This window comes from Talpa occidentalis, unplaced genomic scaffold, assembly GCF_014898055.3.
Source record: "Talpa occidentalis isolate TD23 unplaced genomic scaffold, MPIMG_talOcc4v2.1 talOcc4.8, whole genome shotgun sequence".
NCBI lineage: Eukaryota > Metazoa > Chordata > Mammalia > Eulipotyphla > Talpidae > Talpa > Talpa occidentalis.
In genome coordinates, this window is record NW_023605194.1 from 653,735 (window position 1) to 669,503 (window position 15,769).

At 62.4% G+C, this 15,769-nt stretch overlaps 1 protein-coding gene across 1 annotated transcript in view; it reads left to right on the forward strand.

Moving 5' to 3' along the window:
* TCERG1L (transcription elongation regulator 1 like) overlaps window positions 1–15,769 on the forward strand; it is a 44,430-nt gene that overhangs the window by 2,815 nt on the left and 25,846 nt on the right. The window contains exons 3-4 of the mRNA XM_037496463.1: window positions 788–965; window positions 10,476–10,655. Of these exons, the coding sequence (XP_037352360.1) occupies window positions 788–965; window positions 10,476–10,655 (358 nt within the window). The remainder of the gene's footprint in view (window positions 1–787; window positions 966–10,475; window positions 10,656–15,769) is intronic.

Genomic DNA, 15,769 nt, shown 5'->3' on the forward strand with positions numbered 1-15,769 from the left:
TGCGGAGGCGCCTCTCGGGCCGGGCCACCGCATGGGGCAGCGCTGGGTCCCCTGGGGCGCGGAGTAAGGTGGGGAGGCGGGACTGGGCCGCCGGGGAGCGTTCCGGGACATGGAAGCGCGTGCTGGAGGCTGGTCAGCGGACGCCTTGTTGATAAGATGGGGCCGCGCGGGGTGGGGGGCGGGCGCTCGGTTCCGATCTTCGCACACGGGTCATAAAACTAACCCGGGTCCGCAGCCCCGTCTCCCCCAGCCTGAGAACCTCGGCAGACACTCACCTCCCTCCAGCTTCTCTCCTCTGCCCTCCTGCCTGAGCGGCCGACTCAGCAAAGTCGTCCAATGCCTAAGGCCGGGCGTTGCCCCCTCGGCGGCCTCCCGCCGGGACAGCCTGCCCCTCGGCTCCCGCTCTGGGCCCGCGCGGGTTGCCCGTCACAACAGGATTTGTCTTGCTGATGGGTTGTCTTGGCTTTTGAAACCAGACTCGCGGCTGCGCTGCGTTTGCTGCAGGACGTAAAGACACAGCGCAGGACCCTGCTTGCCAGCAGGCTGCGCAACCCGCCGGGCGCCCTTTAGGGGTACACCGGCTGCGGGGCTGGGGGGCGAGCCAGTGGCACAGCCCGGCCCAGGAGCCCGGCACAGCGCGGCTGGACTCAGCGGGTCTGTAACTTCTAGACAGCTGCCCCGTCGCGCCCCCGGCGGCATCTGACCGCGGGGCCAGGTAAAGGCTCGCGCAACCTTGGGTGTTGCCACGTGCCGCGCCTCCAGTGACGCTTGCTTTTACCCCGAGCAGATCTTTCTCAACAATTCCTTTGCCCTGGACTCGACGTGGATCTATCCCGAGGACTCGAGATTGTTCCATGGACACGACAAGCCTCTCCTGCTGGCGAGTCAGGTGGCTGTGGCGCTGTCCCGGCCGGCGCCCGCCTCCAGGCCTCTGCCCGCAGCGCTGGCCCTGCAGCCCGTCCCAGGTTGGTGCCAGCCGCGCCCCCTCGCGTTGGTGTGGGTGTCTCTCCTCACTGGCAGCTTTAGGGGTGAAGACCATGTTGTCATTTTAAGGAGCTGTCATTCCAGCTTCTTTCAGGAAAGGAGACTTTCTTCTCACAGACATGGCTGCTCCGTGTGGAGGAAGTGTTTGGGGGGCTCGCGCCGTGCCTCAGAGTGGGGGTCTGCTTTTCGACGGCAGGGCCGAGGGGCTGAGAGTCCCTGCCTGGAGCTGCGCCTGAGCCCTTGGGGCGCCCGGGGCCAGCAGCAGCGTGGCTGAGGGGAGGCACCTCTCAGGTCGCGAGCCCCAGGCGCGTGTCTGGCTTCTGGAAACTCTGCTTTCACGTCGGGGGTGCTGCTGGGAACGGGCACAAACCACACCGTTCGGAGCTGGATTTTGCTCTATCTTGGGAGGCTTCGTGGCCTGAAGGCGCCCGAGGCGTGGACCTGGGGTGGAGGATTGTGTAACAAACCACGCAGGAGCAGGAGAATAAAACCTGCTTAGGAATTTTTAAATTGACTTTAAAATCACCTTAACATACGATCGCGTGGTGGAAGCAAGCGGTGCCGCCGCCAGCCCCTCGCCGCACCCGCCGCGGCGCCCCCACCCTGGCATCGTCTGCCTCTGATTTCCCACCTACCCCGCGCGGCCGGCGCGCGGCTCCGCGTGCAGTGATGGGGCGGCCTCCGCGCGGGTAGCCAGCGCTGCTCTCCAGTATGTTCGTTGTCTTCTCCGCCTGCCGGCCTGATGTGTCTGGCTTGTCACGCATCTTGTTTAGTCAGAAATCAGGAAGGAAAATTCAGCTGTTGATGGTTCTCAGGCTTTAGCGATTCCTGAATGACGCGTGTCTGGCCTGGCGCCTGGGCGCTGCCGAGGGCCGGGAGGGGCGCCGCAGGCTCGCCCGCCCACCCACATCTCACGCTCCGATGGCCGTGCCTCCTGATTCATTTCATGATGCTAGAAGGTGATTCACCAGCAAAGAGTGGCGAGGATTCCCTGCCTCTAGACGGCTCTTTTGGTGCGTGAAAATACGTGCGTTTCCTAGTGCACTGGCAGTAACTATCACCAAAATAATCACAAATTTAGCATGAAAAATAGTGGAATCAGTTCAACTGTCCACAAAATCTTTGCATGAACGCCCCGCTCAGCTCATTCTCGGCCAGCGCAGAGATGTTTTGTGACAGAACTTCACCCTCTTGCTCGAAAGCCAGTGATCTGGACGCGCGGGAGGGTTACTGACGAGAGGAAGCCGATGGCGTTTCTCTGCACGCCCGGGCATTGTCACACCGTGTGGCGAACAGATTTGTGTCAGTTTTACCTCCCGACTGTGTGTTTTTGATGAATCTACTTGAAAGGACAAAGTAACACAGTTGATTACAGGTAATGTTAATTCTCACCTGCTTTACCATCTGTCGAATCTCTGCTTTTATTCTTCCCCAGCTTTTTTTTGGACCGTGATAAGACAACACCCACAGCCACGAACCCTGACAACACGGTCTCCACGCCATGAGCCACTGCACCGCAATAGCCACATGACGTGGCTTTGGTGCTGTCCTTCTTCTCCCAGAGGTGATTTAATAGCAGGTGCAGTTGCTTCAAGACGCGAGTTTCTCAAATGCTTCGTGAAAATGTTGCTTTTTTGATAAGTTTAAGAATTCTTAGAAGTTACTATTCTAGAAACCATGAGTGAGCGGCCCCTTCGTCCAAAGAACACATGCAGGGCTCCAAGCGTTGCTAACTGCTCACGGCGCGCAGGGCCTCGAGCAAGGAGCAGGGTGGGGAAAATGCCACGCCGTGGAAGGGAGGTCCGTGGTCCCGAGTTGTATCATTAACGAGGAAATAGAACTTTACAAAACCATTTTACACGCAAATTTTCAGATAGATTGTTAAAGGTTATTGAAGATTGCTTTTCAAATTATATGTCCTATAAATTGATAAACTTAAATAGTCTAATTATATTATGTAAGTTACAAGTTTATAAATAATAGCCGATGAAAAATAATAATGTGTAGATATACAATCGCTATTTTCACTTGGTCACTCTCTTGTTATAAATTGTTGTATCAGAACAAGAGGCCTGAGAGCTCGCAGCTCTGAGGCCCTGACGGGAGGGTGTGGTCAGGCCCCAGCCGGGGCAGCCCCTCATACAGGCCGGCAGCCGGCTCCCTGTGCTCAGCCCGGGCGGCCGCCCTGGTGTGACGTTGTCGTGAAGTGACTTTGCGGGCACTGCTGTTTCTGGAATGTGGCAGTTTGTACCAGAGCTCAGACGTGTGAGGCGGAGCTATTCTGCGTGCACGAGCGTGTGGCTTGTTGAGCTGAGCCACGCTGCAGGGGCGGCGGGCGGCTGCTGAGCCGGGCGGAGGTGCCCGGCCTGGGTGTTGGGTGGGTGATGCACCGTGACGTCATGTGTCCCTGATCTTCTCTTGATTGAGAAGACGCTTCAGCAGCGGGTCTCAGGTGACATGAGCACGGCTTGGCTGTGTCTGCGTGACCCACCGATGGCTGAGAGGTGCTGGCGGGACTGGACTTATTGGATAGACCCACTTGCAGGGATGAGGGGGCTGGCCGGCTGTGGACTCTCACCTGAAATAAGCCTGTTTGGGCCCTCTCTGGGATACCTGTTTCATGTTCTCACCCTGGTCCTCACCCGTGGGGCGGGCCCCCCCCCAAGCACCTCCTCTGAAGGTTCTAGGAGGCCCAGGCTGCGGGGACCACACACGTTCAGAGACGGTCGCATGGCTGCTGCCTCCCTGAGTGCTCTCTGCAGTCACTGAGGCGTGTCCCAGGAAGGTCAGCAGGAAAGGTCCAGGGTGGGCATTACTGCCTGCAACCCGAGCAAGACTGGGCAGAAAGCAGCCAGGGCGGCCAGAGGGGACAGGGTTCTGAGGAAAGGAGGAGACTGTTCAAAGACAAGTCACGTGGGAAGTGTTACTCCTCGGCAGGTTACAGGCAGCCGAGTGGAGGGGAGGGCAGGGGTGTGAGGGCTCGTCAGTGGCCCTGGCTCTGGGCCTCGTCACCAGATAGACTCTGTTATCCCACCTGCATCATGAGCGTGTCTTCTGTAAAGAGAGTGGCTGCATTTCCCATCAGTCCCAGCTCAGAGTCCACAGCCCCTTGAGAAGGTGGGGACCCACTGGGGTGCAGAGCAGAGCCCTCTCCCTGCAGAGTGAACCCAGCACTCTCCAGTGCCAGGTGTAGCTCTGCTAGAGGGCAGGTCCCCAAGGTGCACTTCTGGGACTTCTAAGGTGTGTGAATGGGTTGACATGAGGCTCGATTGTTCCTGGACACTGACTCAGACCTGTCAGCAGGGGAGGTGGCTCTGGGAAAGGCCCTTTCACAGGACCGTGTTGACATTTTGCACAACTCAACCTTAGTAGGAAAGCAAGAGCTTCATAGAAAAGCAGTCACAGACAAGATCCGAAGGGGCCAGGCTGAGACCAAAGTCACACAGAAAGAAGAGTTTGAAGAAATGAGGGGAGAAAGCAAGGCGACTTTGAGCACTGGTGACCCCAGTCACTGGAGGGGACTGACTCTGGCGGGAACCAAGAGGGCTCTGCACAGCCCTCCTTCCACACTCACAGCTGGGGCAGCAACGTGAGAGGGAAAAATTGAGAGGGGAGATGCCTAAAATGGGAAGCAAACAAGTCTCTCGCCACTTCTATTCAACACAATCCTGTAAAGAGAGTGGCTTCTATTCAATAGAGAGCCACTTCTATTCAACACAATCCTGGGAGTCCCAGCAAAAGTAATTTGCAGATTGCTTCTAAATAAAGCTGAATTTGTGGATGATATGATCGTCTGTGCAGAAAATCCTAAAGACTCAACCAAAAAAAGTCCATTGGAACTAATCCATGAGTTCAGTAAATTTACAGGATAAAAGTCAGAAATCAGTTGTGTTTCTATACACTAACAAAGAAATATATGAAAAATAACCAAATAAAATGAACACATTCATATTAGCATCAAAAACAATAAAATACCCAGGAATCCATTTAACCAAGAAGTAAAAAAATCTGTACAATGAAAACTATAGAACTTTGATGACAGAAACTGAAGAAGACTAATAAATTGAAAGATAGTTTATGTTCATGGTTTGGAAGAATTAATATTGTTAAAATGTCCACACTACCAAGTCATTAATGGAGCCAGTGCAATCCCTATCAAAATTTCAATGGCATTTTCTCTTGAAATAGAAAAATAACTTCCTAAAATATTTATGGCACTGCAAAGGACCCCAAGTAGTCAAAGGAATCTAGAGAAAGAAGGACAAAGCCAGAGGCACCAGATGTTCCTATTTCAAACTATACTGCAAAGCTATAGTAATCAAAACAGTATGACAGTGACATAAAAATAGACACACGGCTCAACAAACAGAACAGAGAGCCCCCAAACACTCAGGAATGTACAGTGACCTTGTGTTTGACAAAGGAGCCAAGAAAAGCTAATGGAGAAAGGATAATCTCTTCAATAAGCAGTATTGGGAAAACTGCATACATAGCCACAGGGAGAAAAATGAAATTAGATCTCTTATCTTACAAAATTCACAAAAGTGACTCAAAATTAACATGAGACCTGAAACTACAAAACTCCTAGAAGAAAATATAAAGAAAAAACTCCTTGACATTGGTATTAGAAACAATTTTTTGGGGATATGACACCAAAATTTTGCATGAGAAACAAAAGCAAGAATCAAGAAGTGGGGCTCTAGATAACTGAAAACCTTCTGCAAGCGAAAATAAACAATCAAGAAAATGAAAAGGTGACCTACAGAATCAGAAGATATTTGCAGATCATATCTCTGAGAAGAGGTGACTATCCCAAACCTATCACTACCTCATATACTCAGTAACATAACAAAACAAAACAAAATCCCAGTCTCATTTGGGCAGAGAAACCAAACAGACTTTTTCCACAGAAGACATACAAACGACCGGCGGACCCATGAGAAGAGCTCAGTGCTGCTAATCGTTGGGGAAGCTGAAATCCAAACCACAGTGAGGTATCACCTCACGCCTGCTAGAAAGCTGTCATCAAAGAGATGAGAGACAACCAGCTGGGGTGATGTGGAGGAAGGTGAGCTCTTGTTCACCGGGGGTGATGGTGGGGGGCAGGCGGGCAGCTCAGTCACCATGGAAGCAGCATGGAGGCTCCTCAAAGAACTGAAATGAGAACTTTCTATGGCCCGGCAATGCCACTGCTCGGTACAGATTCAGAGGAAATGAAAATGGGGTGTGTGTGTGTGTGTGTGTGTGTGCTGAGAATGTGCACACACAACCTCCTCTCCCACAGGAGCTGGAGTGAACACCCCCCACCCCCAGTCAGATCATCTCCTCATAAAAGGAGGATTCCCACCCTTCGTGGCAGCTGAGCACAGCCGTGAGCTCAGTCGGAGGAACAAGGCCTCCTGCCCGCAGGCACACGGAGTGGGGCAGTGGAGCGGGGCCCAGGGTGTGGGCGTCGGGGCCGGGGGTGTGGGCGGCGGGGCCTGGGGTCACAGGGGCCACACTTGCTGGTGGACACTGACTGGGCCTGGGGTCACGAGCCACATGGGGCCAGGCTCCGAGATCCTGGGCTACGCGGTCAGCGCGGTGGGACGGGGCTCTCCGTGTCCTCTGCAGGGGCAGGAGGAAGAGAGGCCTCGCTCAGCGACTGGAGCTGCAGAACAGCAGGAGGAAGGACATGGCAACGGCGTGAGAGCAGAGGCCCCGCGCGTCAGGAGGGCCAGCGGAACCCGCCCGTGTCGTGGCTGCTGTGCAACGGCCCGAGGGAGCAGGTGGCTCCTGTGCGGCGAGGACGGGCGTCGCGTGGATCTCGACACTGAGCCCTGGACGGGACACGGCACGATAGCACAGCTCGGCTGCCCGCGCCCTGACGCGCAGGGGCCCGAGCAGCCCTGCCCCAGCCCTGGCCCTGCACTGGCCCGGCCACTCAGGGCTCGATGGTCAGCCCTCCAGGCCCGGCGGCTTCACCGCGGTCAGCGAACATTTAAGGAAGAGCCAACCAAGGGCTCGTAAACTTTTCAGAAAAGAAGCGCAGGAGTCACGCTGCCCCAGTTGTTGCCTCAGACCAGCCCCTGTGATCCAGACGCCGCGGCCCCAGGGAAAGCTCACGCAGACCACGGCGCAGAGTCACGCGGCCACGCAGGGCGGCGACGAGGCCACGCAGCCTTTTCTGGGTGTGCGGCGCTGGCCTGACCTGAGGAGCCACGGCGTTTACTTCATCGAAAGAATCAGGAAGAGAAACAAGGCGAAGTTCCCAGCAGCGGAGGTGGCTCTCGCCGCGTCAGCCTGTCCAGGGTGAGGAAGCAGCACCGAGCCAGCTCCTGCAAGGCGGACCCCTCGCCCGAGAGATGTCGCACGAGGTCGGGGCGCGTGGGGGGCCCGAACCTGTGCTCGCTGGGGAGCAAGGCCAGGACGTGCCTTCAGCCCGGGCAGGGCCCCGCAGGGGTCCCGCCTTGGCCGCTGGGGCATGAAAATGAAAGACCAAAGAGCTCCCGGGGGCATGGAAGGAAGGAAGTTGTCGCTACGGGGACAGCACGATTCACGGCTACACAGGCCATCCCAGAGGGTCTGGGCTCGGGTGACCAGTGCCTGAGCGAGGCTGCACAGGCCAAGGTCCGGGGAAAGTTCCGTTCTGTGCTGCGGGCGACGAGCAGTAGCAGCCGCATCACCGCCCTGGCTGCCGGGCCCGACAGACGCACCCAACAGAGCGTGTCCCGGGGACCGCAAGACGGCGGCCTCCTGGGCCCGCGGAGAGGTCCGTGCGGGGGACCGGCCTCAGGGCTGCCGCGCTGGCCCGCTGGGTCTGTGAGCTCCTTGTTGTTCTAAAGAAAACCCCAGTTTCGCAGAAATTGATGCCCCGTTCTGGGATTCGAGAGCTGAAGGCAGGGGGGTGGTTTTGGAAAAGAGGCGCAGGCGAGGTGGACCCCACATCCGACCTGACGCCTCTGAAGGAGCCGCAGGAGCAGCCCGAGGACTCGCTGGAGCTTCGCAGAGGTCGATCGATCGCGCAGGGCCACGCGCCTTCGGAAAACAGACACGCGGGGCCATTGATTTTCTGCAGAGGTGCCAAGAGAGTCCGATAAAGGCAGGTCTTTCCAGGAAACGGCGCTGGAACGCCTGAACGTGCGTCTTGTAAATGAACAACCAACCCGACGGGTACCTCGTGCCGCGTATAAACGTTTTGCCGGAGGCGGATCACCGGCCGGCGGGGGAGCCCGGGCAGGGACTTCTGGAAGAAAACAGACAGGAACATTCTGTGCCGCTGAGTCGTTCTCAGCTGCGCCCGGGCGCCTCGGGCTCGAACTCGTGTGAATTAAAAGTAAATACTTTGATAAACGGAAATTCATCCAAATTGATCTTTGAAAGGTTGATCCTTGGAAGGACTTTCCGTGAGACGAGACGAGAAGTCACTTATGGGGGACGTAGCGCAAAGCTCGCTCACCCCTCAAGACACGGACCCCGCCCGCCAGGGCTCACCCCCGCCCCCCAACAGAGAGACGCCCGCGGGCCGGCGGCAGGCGTGTGGGGCGTGCGGGGCAGTGGGGGCAGGCGCCTGCTCTGCCAGGGCCTGGGCGCCCATGGGGCAGGGAAGGGCACGGCCTGTCCCACCCCAGGCCTCCCTCATCTCGGCAAAGCCGGGAATTCCGGCTGGTGGCCGCGCTGTCTGGGCGCCGCACGGAGAGACGGCTGAGGCCAAGGTTGGCCCCGCCTTGTCGCCACCCTGGAGGCCTCCCGCAGGGCGAGCCGGGAGTCGCGGTGCGCGGCCGGCGGGGGCGGAGGGGACAGTGTGTCCAAAACACACGCAGGCCCTTTCACAACTGCGGCTGTTGTGCAGACAAGTCAGACTTGTCCTGCTCTCAAGGTCGCCGCAGCCTCGGCTGCGTGTCGGGCAGCTGCCTGCTGAGCTTCAGTGGGATGAACACGTTCAAGGCAAGAGGTGGCCCCGGCCCTCTCCACGGCAGTCCCTGGACAGACCCTCCTTCCGGAACAGCCGCGCGCCCGGGGGCCGCGGGTGGACAGGGGCCGTCAGGCCTGCACGAGCTCCTCTCCGGAGCACTCGCGGGTGCTCCCCTCAGGAGACAAGTGTCCGGGGGGCTCTGGCTGGGTGTGTGTTTCCTAAGCGACGACTGTGTGCAGCCCCAGCCGTGTCCTGAGACGCAGCCAGCCCTGTGGGGAGGGGGTGCTGGGGCCAGGCGGCTGTGTGCTGGGCGTTCGGGCGCCTGAGTCCGGGAGGCTCATCCCCAGGGCCCCACCCGGTTCTTCTCAGGATCCGCTGGGGTCCGCCCCCCGAGCTCCTTCCCGTGCTGGCCCCCACATGGGGTGGGGTGTCTGCGGGTGTGGGGGCTGGGCTGCGGCCCCCCAGAGCTGTCGTGTCTGAAGGGCCGTTCTGCCCCGTCTCGCAGCTCCTCTCACCCAGGACGCTCGGGAGACCGAGTGGGGGCAGCGTGCACCCTGGGCAGGGCCGTTTCATCTCCTGTTTCAGCCAGTGAGTCCCCAAGTCATCGTGCACCGAGTTACATGAAATCACTGGGGGTGTCTGTCCGCCCACCACCAAGTGCCCCCGGGCTGCAGTCGGTGCTGCGTGCTCTGCTCTGCCGCCCTGCCTGGGGGGCGCCCCCGAGAGGCCCAGCTGTGAGGCGAGGGCCCACACCCATGGGACCCCTCAGCCGAGGCCCAGAAGCTTCCTCGTGGCTCAGTGGGCCTGGAATGATGCTCGGGGCTGGCCGGGGGGCATGGGGCTGGGAGGGCACAGGCCCATCCTGGCATCCCCAGGGCCCAGGCGGCGCTCAGGGAGGGGTCTGGGGCGGGGCGGGCGTCCTGCACCCTGACACCTGCAGGTGGGACCTGGGCCCTGCCCTTCCCCTGCAGCCTCGTTCTCGTCACTGGCATTTTAAAAAAGATTTATCTATTTATGCACACAAGAGCTGGGTGCAGGCCAGAGGTGGGGTGAGAGGATTCCCAGAGACAGAGTGGGGAGCAGAACAGGCGGATCCACTGAAACCCACTGCTGAGGGCCCAGCGGGGAGACAGGAGAGGTCTGCTGCGCCCTGTGGGTCAGCCCCTGGCCAGGGATGGACTCAGGCCTTGGGGGTGACGGCCTGAGACTCCCCTAGGCCACAGGGAGGCCCAGGATCACCGGGCATTGCAGAATAATCGCCAGCTGGTATGTAGGTGCCTGAGGGTTTCCATCAGAGTGGAAATCACCTGCCAAGTGGACGTCATAAGCTGGTGACTCTGGGTGTGGAGGGCGCAGCTGCGGTGAGCGCATCTGCCCCTCAGCAGAGGCCCCAGCGCCCTCTGCCCCCAAGGCCCGGGGCTCTGCCGCTCCGCCCTCCAGGCGGCGTCCCTATGGCAGGGCTTCCCGCTCTGGGTGATGCCGCCAGAGGCCTATCCAGCCTGGAGTGGCGGCCAGCTGCTGTCCTCCTCGCTGGCCACACAGCCCGCACGGCCCAGGCGCCTCCTCACTGGCTGACCTCAGTGTCCCTCTTCTGCAGGTGCCTGTCCCGGAGGCCTGAAGCCCGTCGGCGGCAGCCCCAGCATCGCCATCGCCGCGGCTGCCATGGTCTCCATGGACCCGCAGGGCCTCGGGGGCCCCAGTCCCCCCAGTGTGCAGCCCTGCCACTTCCTGACCTTTGCCCCCATCAAGATCCCCCTGCACCCCGGCCCTTTCTCAGGTAAGAGCGCGCTGGGTCAGGACCCCGGGGCCCGCGGCTGGGCTGGCGGCGACGGCTCTCCTCCTCTGCCTCGGGGCCTGGAGCCGCTGTCCAGCCAGCTGGCAGGTCGTGTCTGAGGAGCACGGGCCTCTGGGGTGTGCTGCAGTGGCCAGAGCGTGCTGGCCCACGACGTGGGGCTCCCTCCCGGCCCTGAAGAAAGCCCGGGCCGCACGGAGAGGGGCACGCAGGCTGCGGGCAGCACTGAGGCCACCGGCGTCCTCTCCCGGCCAGGCCGGCCGCTGTGGGCACCGGGAGGCACCGGGTAGTCCCCCTTGGGGGTGTCTGGCCACATGCGGGAGCTGGTCTCCTACAGAGGCCTCCAGATGGCGCAGGGCTGGGAGGCGGCCCCCAGGCTGTGGGTCCTGCTTGCGGTGACGCCCTGGTCACACGTGTCCGCAGCGCCCAGGGCTCAGGGCCGTCCTGCGGTCACCCCCAGCAAGGTCAGCTCTGAGTTTTTGTGACAAGCAGCGAGCGGGGCTGTGGATTTGGGGTGTGAGGCTTGGGCAGAAGCTCCGCACAGGCGCTGTCCACGGGGTTACCTGCTGGCTGATCGGTGAGAGGTCAGCAGCGCACCCGTTGGCTGAGGAAAGACAATGACCAGCTCCCTCCTTTCCTGGCCCCCGTTCCTTGCTGTCCAGTCTCCAGGACGAGCTGCTGGCCTTGTCCCTGGTGAGCCCGGCGTGGCCCTGGACGGCTTCACGCCCTGCAGGGGGCATGAGCCCCTGGGCAGCCCCTGCTGGTGCCTGGACCCGGCTCTCACCTCCGCTCGGCACGTCAGTGGCCGCGCCCTGGGGTGATGGGGCAATAGACACAACGCACAACCTGTCGCGCGGAACCTGAGTGCAGCCGTGCCGAGATCCTGCTTAGGCTCCATCCGTCCGTCGGCGTTCATGGGGGTGACTTGCTGTTCCCTCAGAAAATTGTCTGGAAGGCCCCGGCCCGGGGCAGCTTCTCTCCGGCCTCGCGTGATTCCTCAAGCACCATCATGGCCAGGCGCGTCCTCGCTCGCCCGGGTTCAGACCGGCCTCGGACAAGCTGAGCTTAAGTCGCCCGCGGAGGGGTGGCCGTTTTCCTTTGCTCCCTGCCCGGGATGGCGTGACCGGGGCTCCCCAGCTGGGACGTCCTGGCGCCCGGCGGGTCCCTGCTCAGAATTGAGGCCCCGGGGAGGTGCTGTGCTGCCTCCGGGCAGGGCGCTCTGATGTGGAGGGTCACGTCCCCCCTCAGGCCAGGCCGGGACACTGCCCAGGAGGGACCCCACCCCAGTTCCTGACACCGCCCGGCTGTGCCGCCCCCTGGGGTCGCGCTCCTCTGTCCTCAGGGTTGGTGTACGGAGCCCCCAACCCGACTCGGGGGGCTGCGAGGAGCTCTGGGGGTCTTGGCTCTGACCCCGGTTGCGGGGGTCTCTGCAGGTGGAAAGAGGACGCCCCATGTGTGCACAGAAGCAGGTCAGGGCGCAATCTCCCCCAGGCGTGGGGGTCTCCAAGGCCAGCCCCGCCCGCCCCTGCAGCCCCCGCAGCCCCTGCGGACGTAAGCCCTGTGCGGGGCGGGCAGGCCGGGGGCCCTGGCTTGTTCCCGTGATTTGACCACTTGGCAAGTCTGCGGGAAGCTCCCGCCGCAGCGATAAATCAGCGAGGGACGGCGGGGGCGTCCCCGTCCCGCGCGCCTCAGCCGCGCAGACGAGACGGATGTGACCTTCGTCCTGGGCGCGGCTCCTGCCTCCGCCCCTCCTGCCAGCCTGTCGGGCTCCCACACCGCAGCGATTATGGCCGCTCTGCTTTTATGTCCAATGAAGGGCGGCGTCTGCCGGGCAGGGCTGGCGTCACTAAGCCTGCGGGGTGCTGGGCTGGACAGGCCTGAGCTGCAGGGGAAACACGCAGGCAGGCCTGGGGGTGGGGCCGGCCGAGGGGCTGGCGGGGAGAGGGCCACGGCGCCTTTCCTGTGTGGACATGGGGACCAATGCGGCTGGTCGGCGGCCAGTGCTTAGGGGCCCCGGCTCTGCTCCCCACGACCTGGGCCGGGGCTGATGGCCCGCGGGGCTCTGTGGCCGGGCTGGCTGGCTGGGCAGCCGGTCCCTTGGACGTGATGCGGGGGCCGCCTGTCCCCTCCGAGCCCGAGGGGCAGAGGCCGAGCCTCCGTGGTCCAGGTCAGGTTTGCGGTTGGCGTGGTGGGGGGCCATGCCTCCTTAGCTGTGGCAGCAGGGCGGTCCCGGCCACCAGGAGGGGCAGCTGAGGTCCAGCGTGGGTCCACCTGGACCTGGGAGATGAGAGGCAGGGCGGGCTCTTGGGGCTGCAGGGGTGGCCGTGCAAGGAGCACTCCCTCCTGGGCTGTGTCCACGGAAGGCTCCAGGGCAGGCCTCTGAGTGGGCTCTGTCCTCTTCCAGGCCCAGAGGGGACAGAAGGCCCAGCGTTGCAAGGAAGAGGTGGGTGGCCAGGACACCTGGAGGAGGGCGCCTCTCCACCCAGAGCCCGCCTGGCCAGGCGACCCCTCCCCCTGGCCGCAGGGGCCAGCAGGTGCAGGAAGGTCCCTCACCCCGACTCCTGTCTCGTCCGTTTCCACTCTGATGCAGGAGACCTCAGCCTCCCCAGGCTTTACGCAGACAGACGGCGTGTCCTGTCCACCGCTGGCCAGGCCCGCGAAGGGGCCCAGTCGTCCTGGGCGGTCCCACATACAAGCTGCAGTGACCCGGGCATTTACCGTGTGGCTGCTCTACCCGAGTGCCTTGAAATTGGATTGCGGGGCACTTTCCCGTCACGCCAGCTGTTCCGCAGCGGCTGTGCTAATAAGGCCGCTCGCTCCTCGCTGCCGAGCAGACAGCTGGCCGCTGCTGGAGGCGCGTCCAGGGCTGGGCCCTCGTCTGCAGGTTCTGGAGGGAAGCCCAGCCCTTCATGGCCCGCCGTGTTCCAGACAGAATTAGGCGGAATGCAGACACACGGAGCCCCAGATCATGGCCCAAGCGGACACTGGCACAAAGGCCCGGCCCTCCCTCCCCCTGGCCGGGTCCTCTCTCCCCTCCCTCCCCGTGGCCGGGCGGGGGCAGGGCGCCCTCATGGCCAGCTGGTGCTGGGCAGCCACCCTGGCCAGGATGAGGTTGTTGTCGCGTACAGATTCCGGGGCACAGAGCAGCGGCGGGTGAGCCGCCCCAGGCTCCCCGCCCCATCGGGCTCTGGGCCATGTGTGGGGGAGGCAGGGGGGGTGCAGGGAAGGGGCCTGGCCACGAGGCAGGAGGGCGGCCCTCCCAGAGGCCAGGCGCTCCTCCACTGGTGCGCAAGCCCCTGCAGGCCCGGAGCTGAGTGTCCCCGGGGGCCCTAGGGCTCTCCCCGGCCTCCGCGCTGGGCTGCCCGGGGTGGGAGTCCCTGGCGGGCTGCCTGTGTATAGTGGATTCGGCTGCTTCCTCAGGCCGCGGGGCTTTGCTGGAGGGGTCAGCGCAGCCCCCGGCCACCACTGTCCGGCGGCGCCGCCCTGCTGATCTTCAGCGCCGGTCAGAACCGGGCCCGGGGTGCCTGGCGCCCTGAGCCTTGCCCGGTGGGTCATGGTCTCTGCCTCCCGCACGGCTCTGGTGGGCCGCAGTGTGGTGGAGCCACACGCTGGACTGGAGACGAGGAAGGCGTCCCGCCCGGTGTGGGAGTGGGGTGCGCCCCAGGACTGGAAAGACATGGGGTGCCCGTGCTCTACGGGATCAGGACCCCAGAGCACGGCAGGCTGCAGGGGGCGGGCACGGAGGTGGCTGGCGCGGGAGCCACGCTGCAGTGTTGTGCCTGCCCGGGTGCCCGTGGGCCTGCCCTGCCTGGAGGCGGGTTTCAGCGCGCGACCCGGTGTGTGGCCGGTGAGTGCGGGGATCTGACACCACAGCCCCCGACCCGCCCCGGAGTCCCGCCCGGGCTGTGGCGCGGTGAGTCCACCTACACAGCCGTGTCCTAACCGGGGGAGCAGGGTCTTGGGGTCCAGCGCCCGCCAGGGCTTCCCCTGCCCTCCGGCGTCCCTGGCGAGTGCCCGGAGGATGGGCTGTCCTGCTGGCGCCCAGCCCCGCCCCAGCCCTGCTGCGGCTCCGCCCGCCTGCCCGTGTGGGGCCACCTCGGGGCACTTCATCCCGGAGACGAGGTGGCGGCGTTTCTTCAATGAACAAGAGGTGTCCGCGGGGAATTCTTGGAAATTAAATGCATAGAAATGTGCAGTCAGCATTGCCAATGAAATTTGTCTCGAGAAGGAGATTTCCTTGATAAAACTTTATGATGCTCTGGTCAGATTGTCTGTGAACTCCAGGCCTGACCCCCTGGCCTGTGCGCCTCTAAATTGGGCGACCCGGGGAGGGCCACCTTCCTGGACAGTAGACCTCCTGGACAGTCGCCTCAGACACCCGGGTCCTGGCCCTGAGCTCAGCCCCTGGCCAGTGTTGTTCCCTGGCAACCGCGTCGAGGATGGAGTGGGACTCGGGACGGGGGGCAGGGCAGGGAGTGGGGTCAGACCTGTCCAGCTGGCTCCCTGGACGTGCTCTCTCCTCCAGAGAGGCCAGTCACCGTCCAGTGGACTGTGAGTGCTCAGGCCTGGCCCCAGGATGCAGCGATGCAGATGGGAGTTGAGCGCTGCCAGGGCCAGAGCCTAGAGGTTGTCCAGGCCGCAGGCGAAGGGACCCTCACCTCCCCTGGCAGCCACAGCCGGCCCTGGAAACCAGATATGGCAGGGGCCAGGGGCCAGGGGCTGGGGCTGTTGGCACTGGGCATGGCGGGTCCCAACACGGGGCTTGGGCCCGGAGGGCCTGGGCGGGGAACGTCTGGGCCTCACAGTGGAGCTTTACTGTGGAGACTGAGCTCTCAGGACAGCCCTTAACCGCCGGGAGCCTCGGTCTCTCTCCACCGTAAAGCCTGGGTCAGACAGAGACGGAGGCGGAAGGAAACGCTGTGTGCACGGATGCCCGGCCCTGTGCAGGGCGGGGCCCCGGGTGTCAGTGGTTGCAACAGGGATGGAGGTGGTGCCGCGGCGGCGGGGGTGGGCTGGGGGTGCAGGTGGGGGGTGGCGCTGTGGTGCGGGCGTCTGGGATGGCGCTGGTGGTGCGGGCAGCGGCTGCGGCGGCAGAGGAG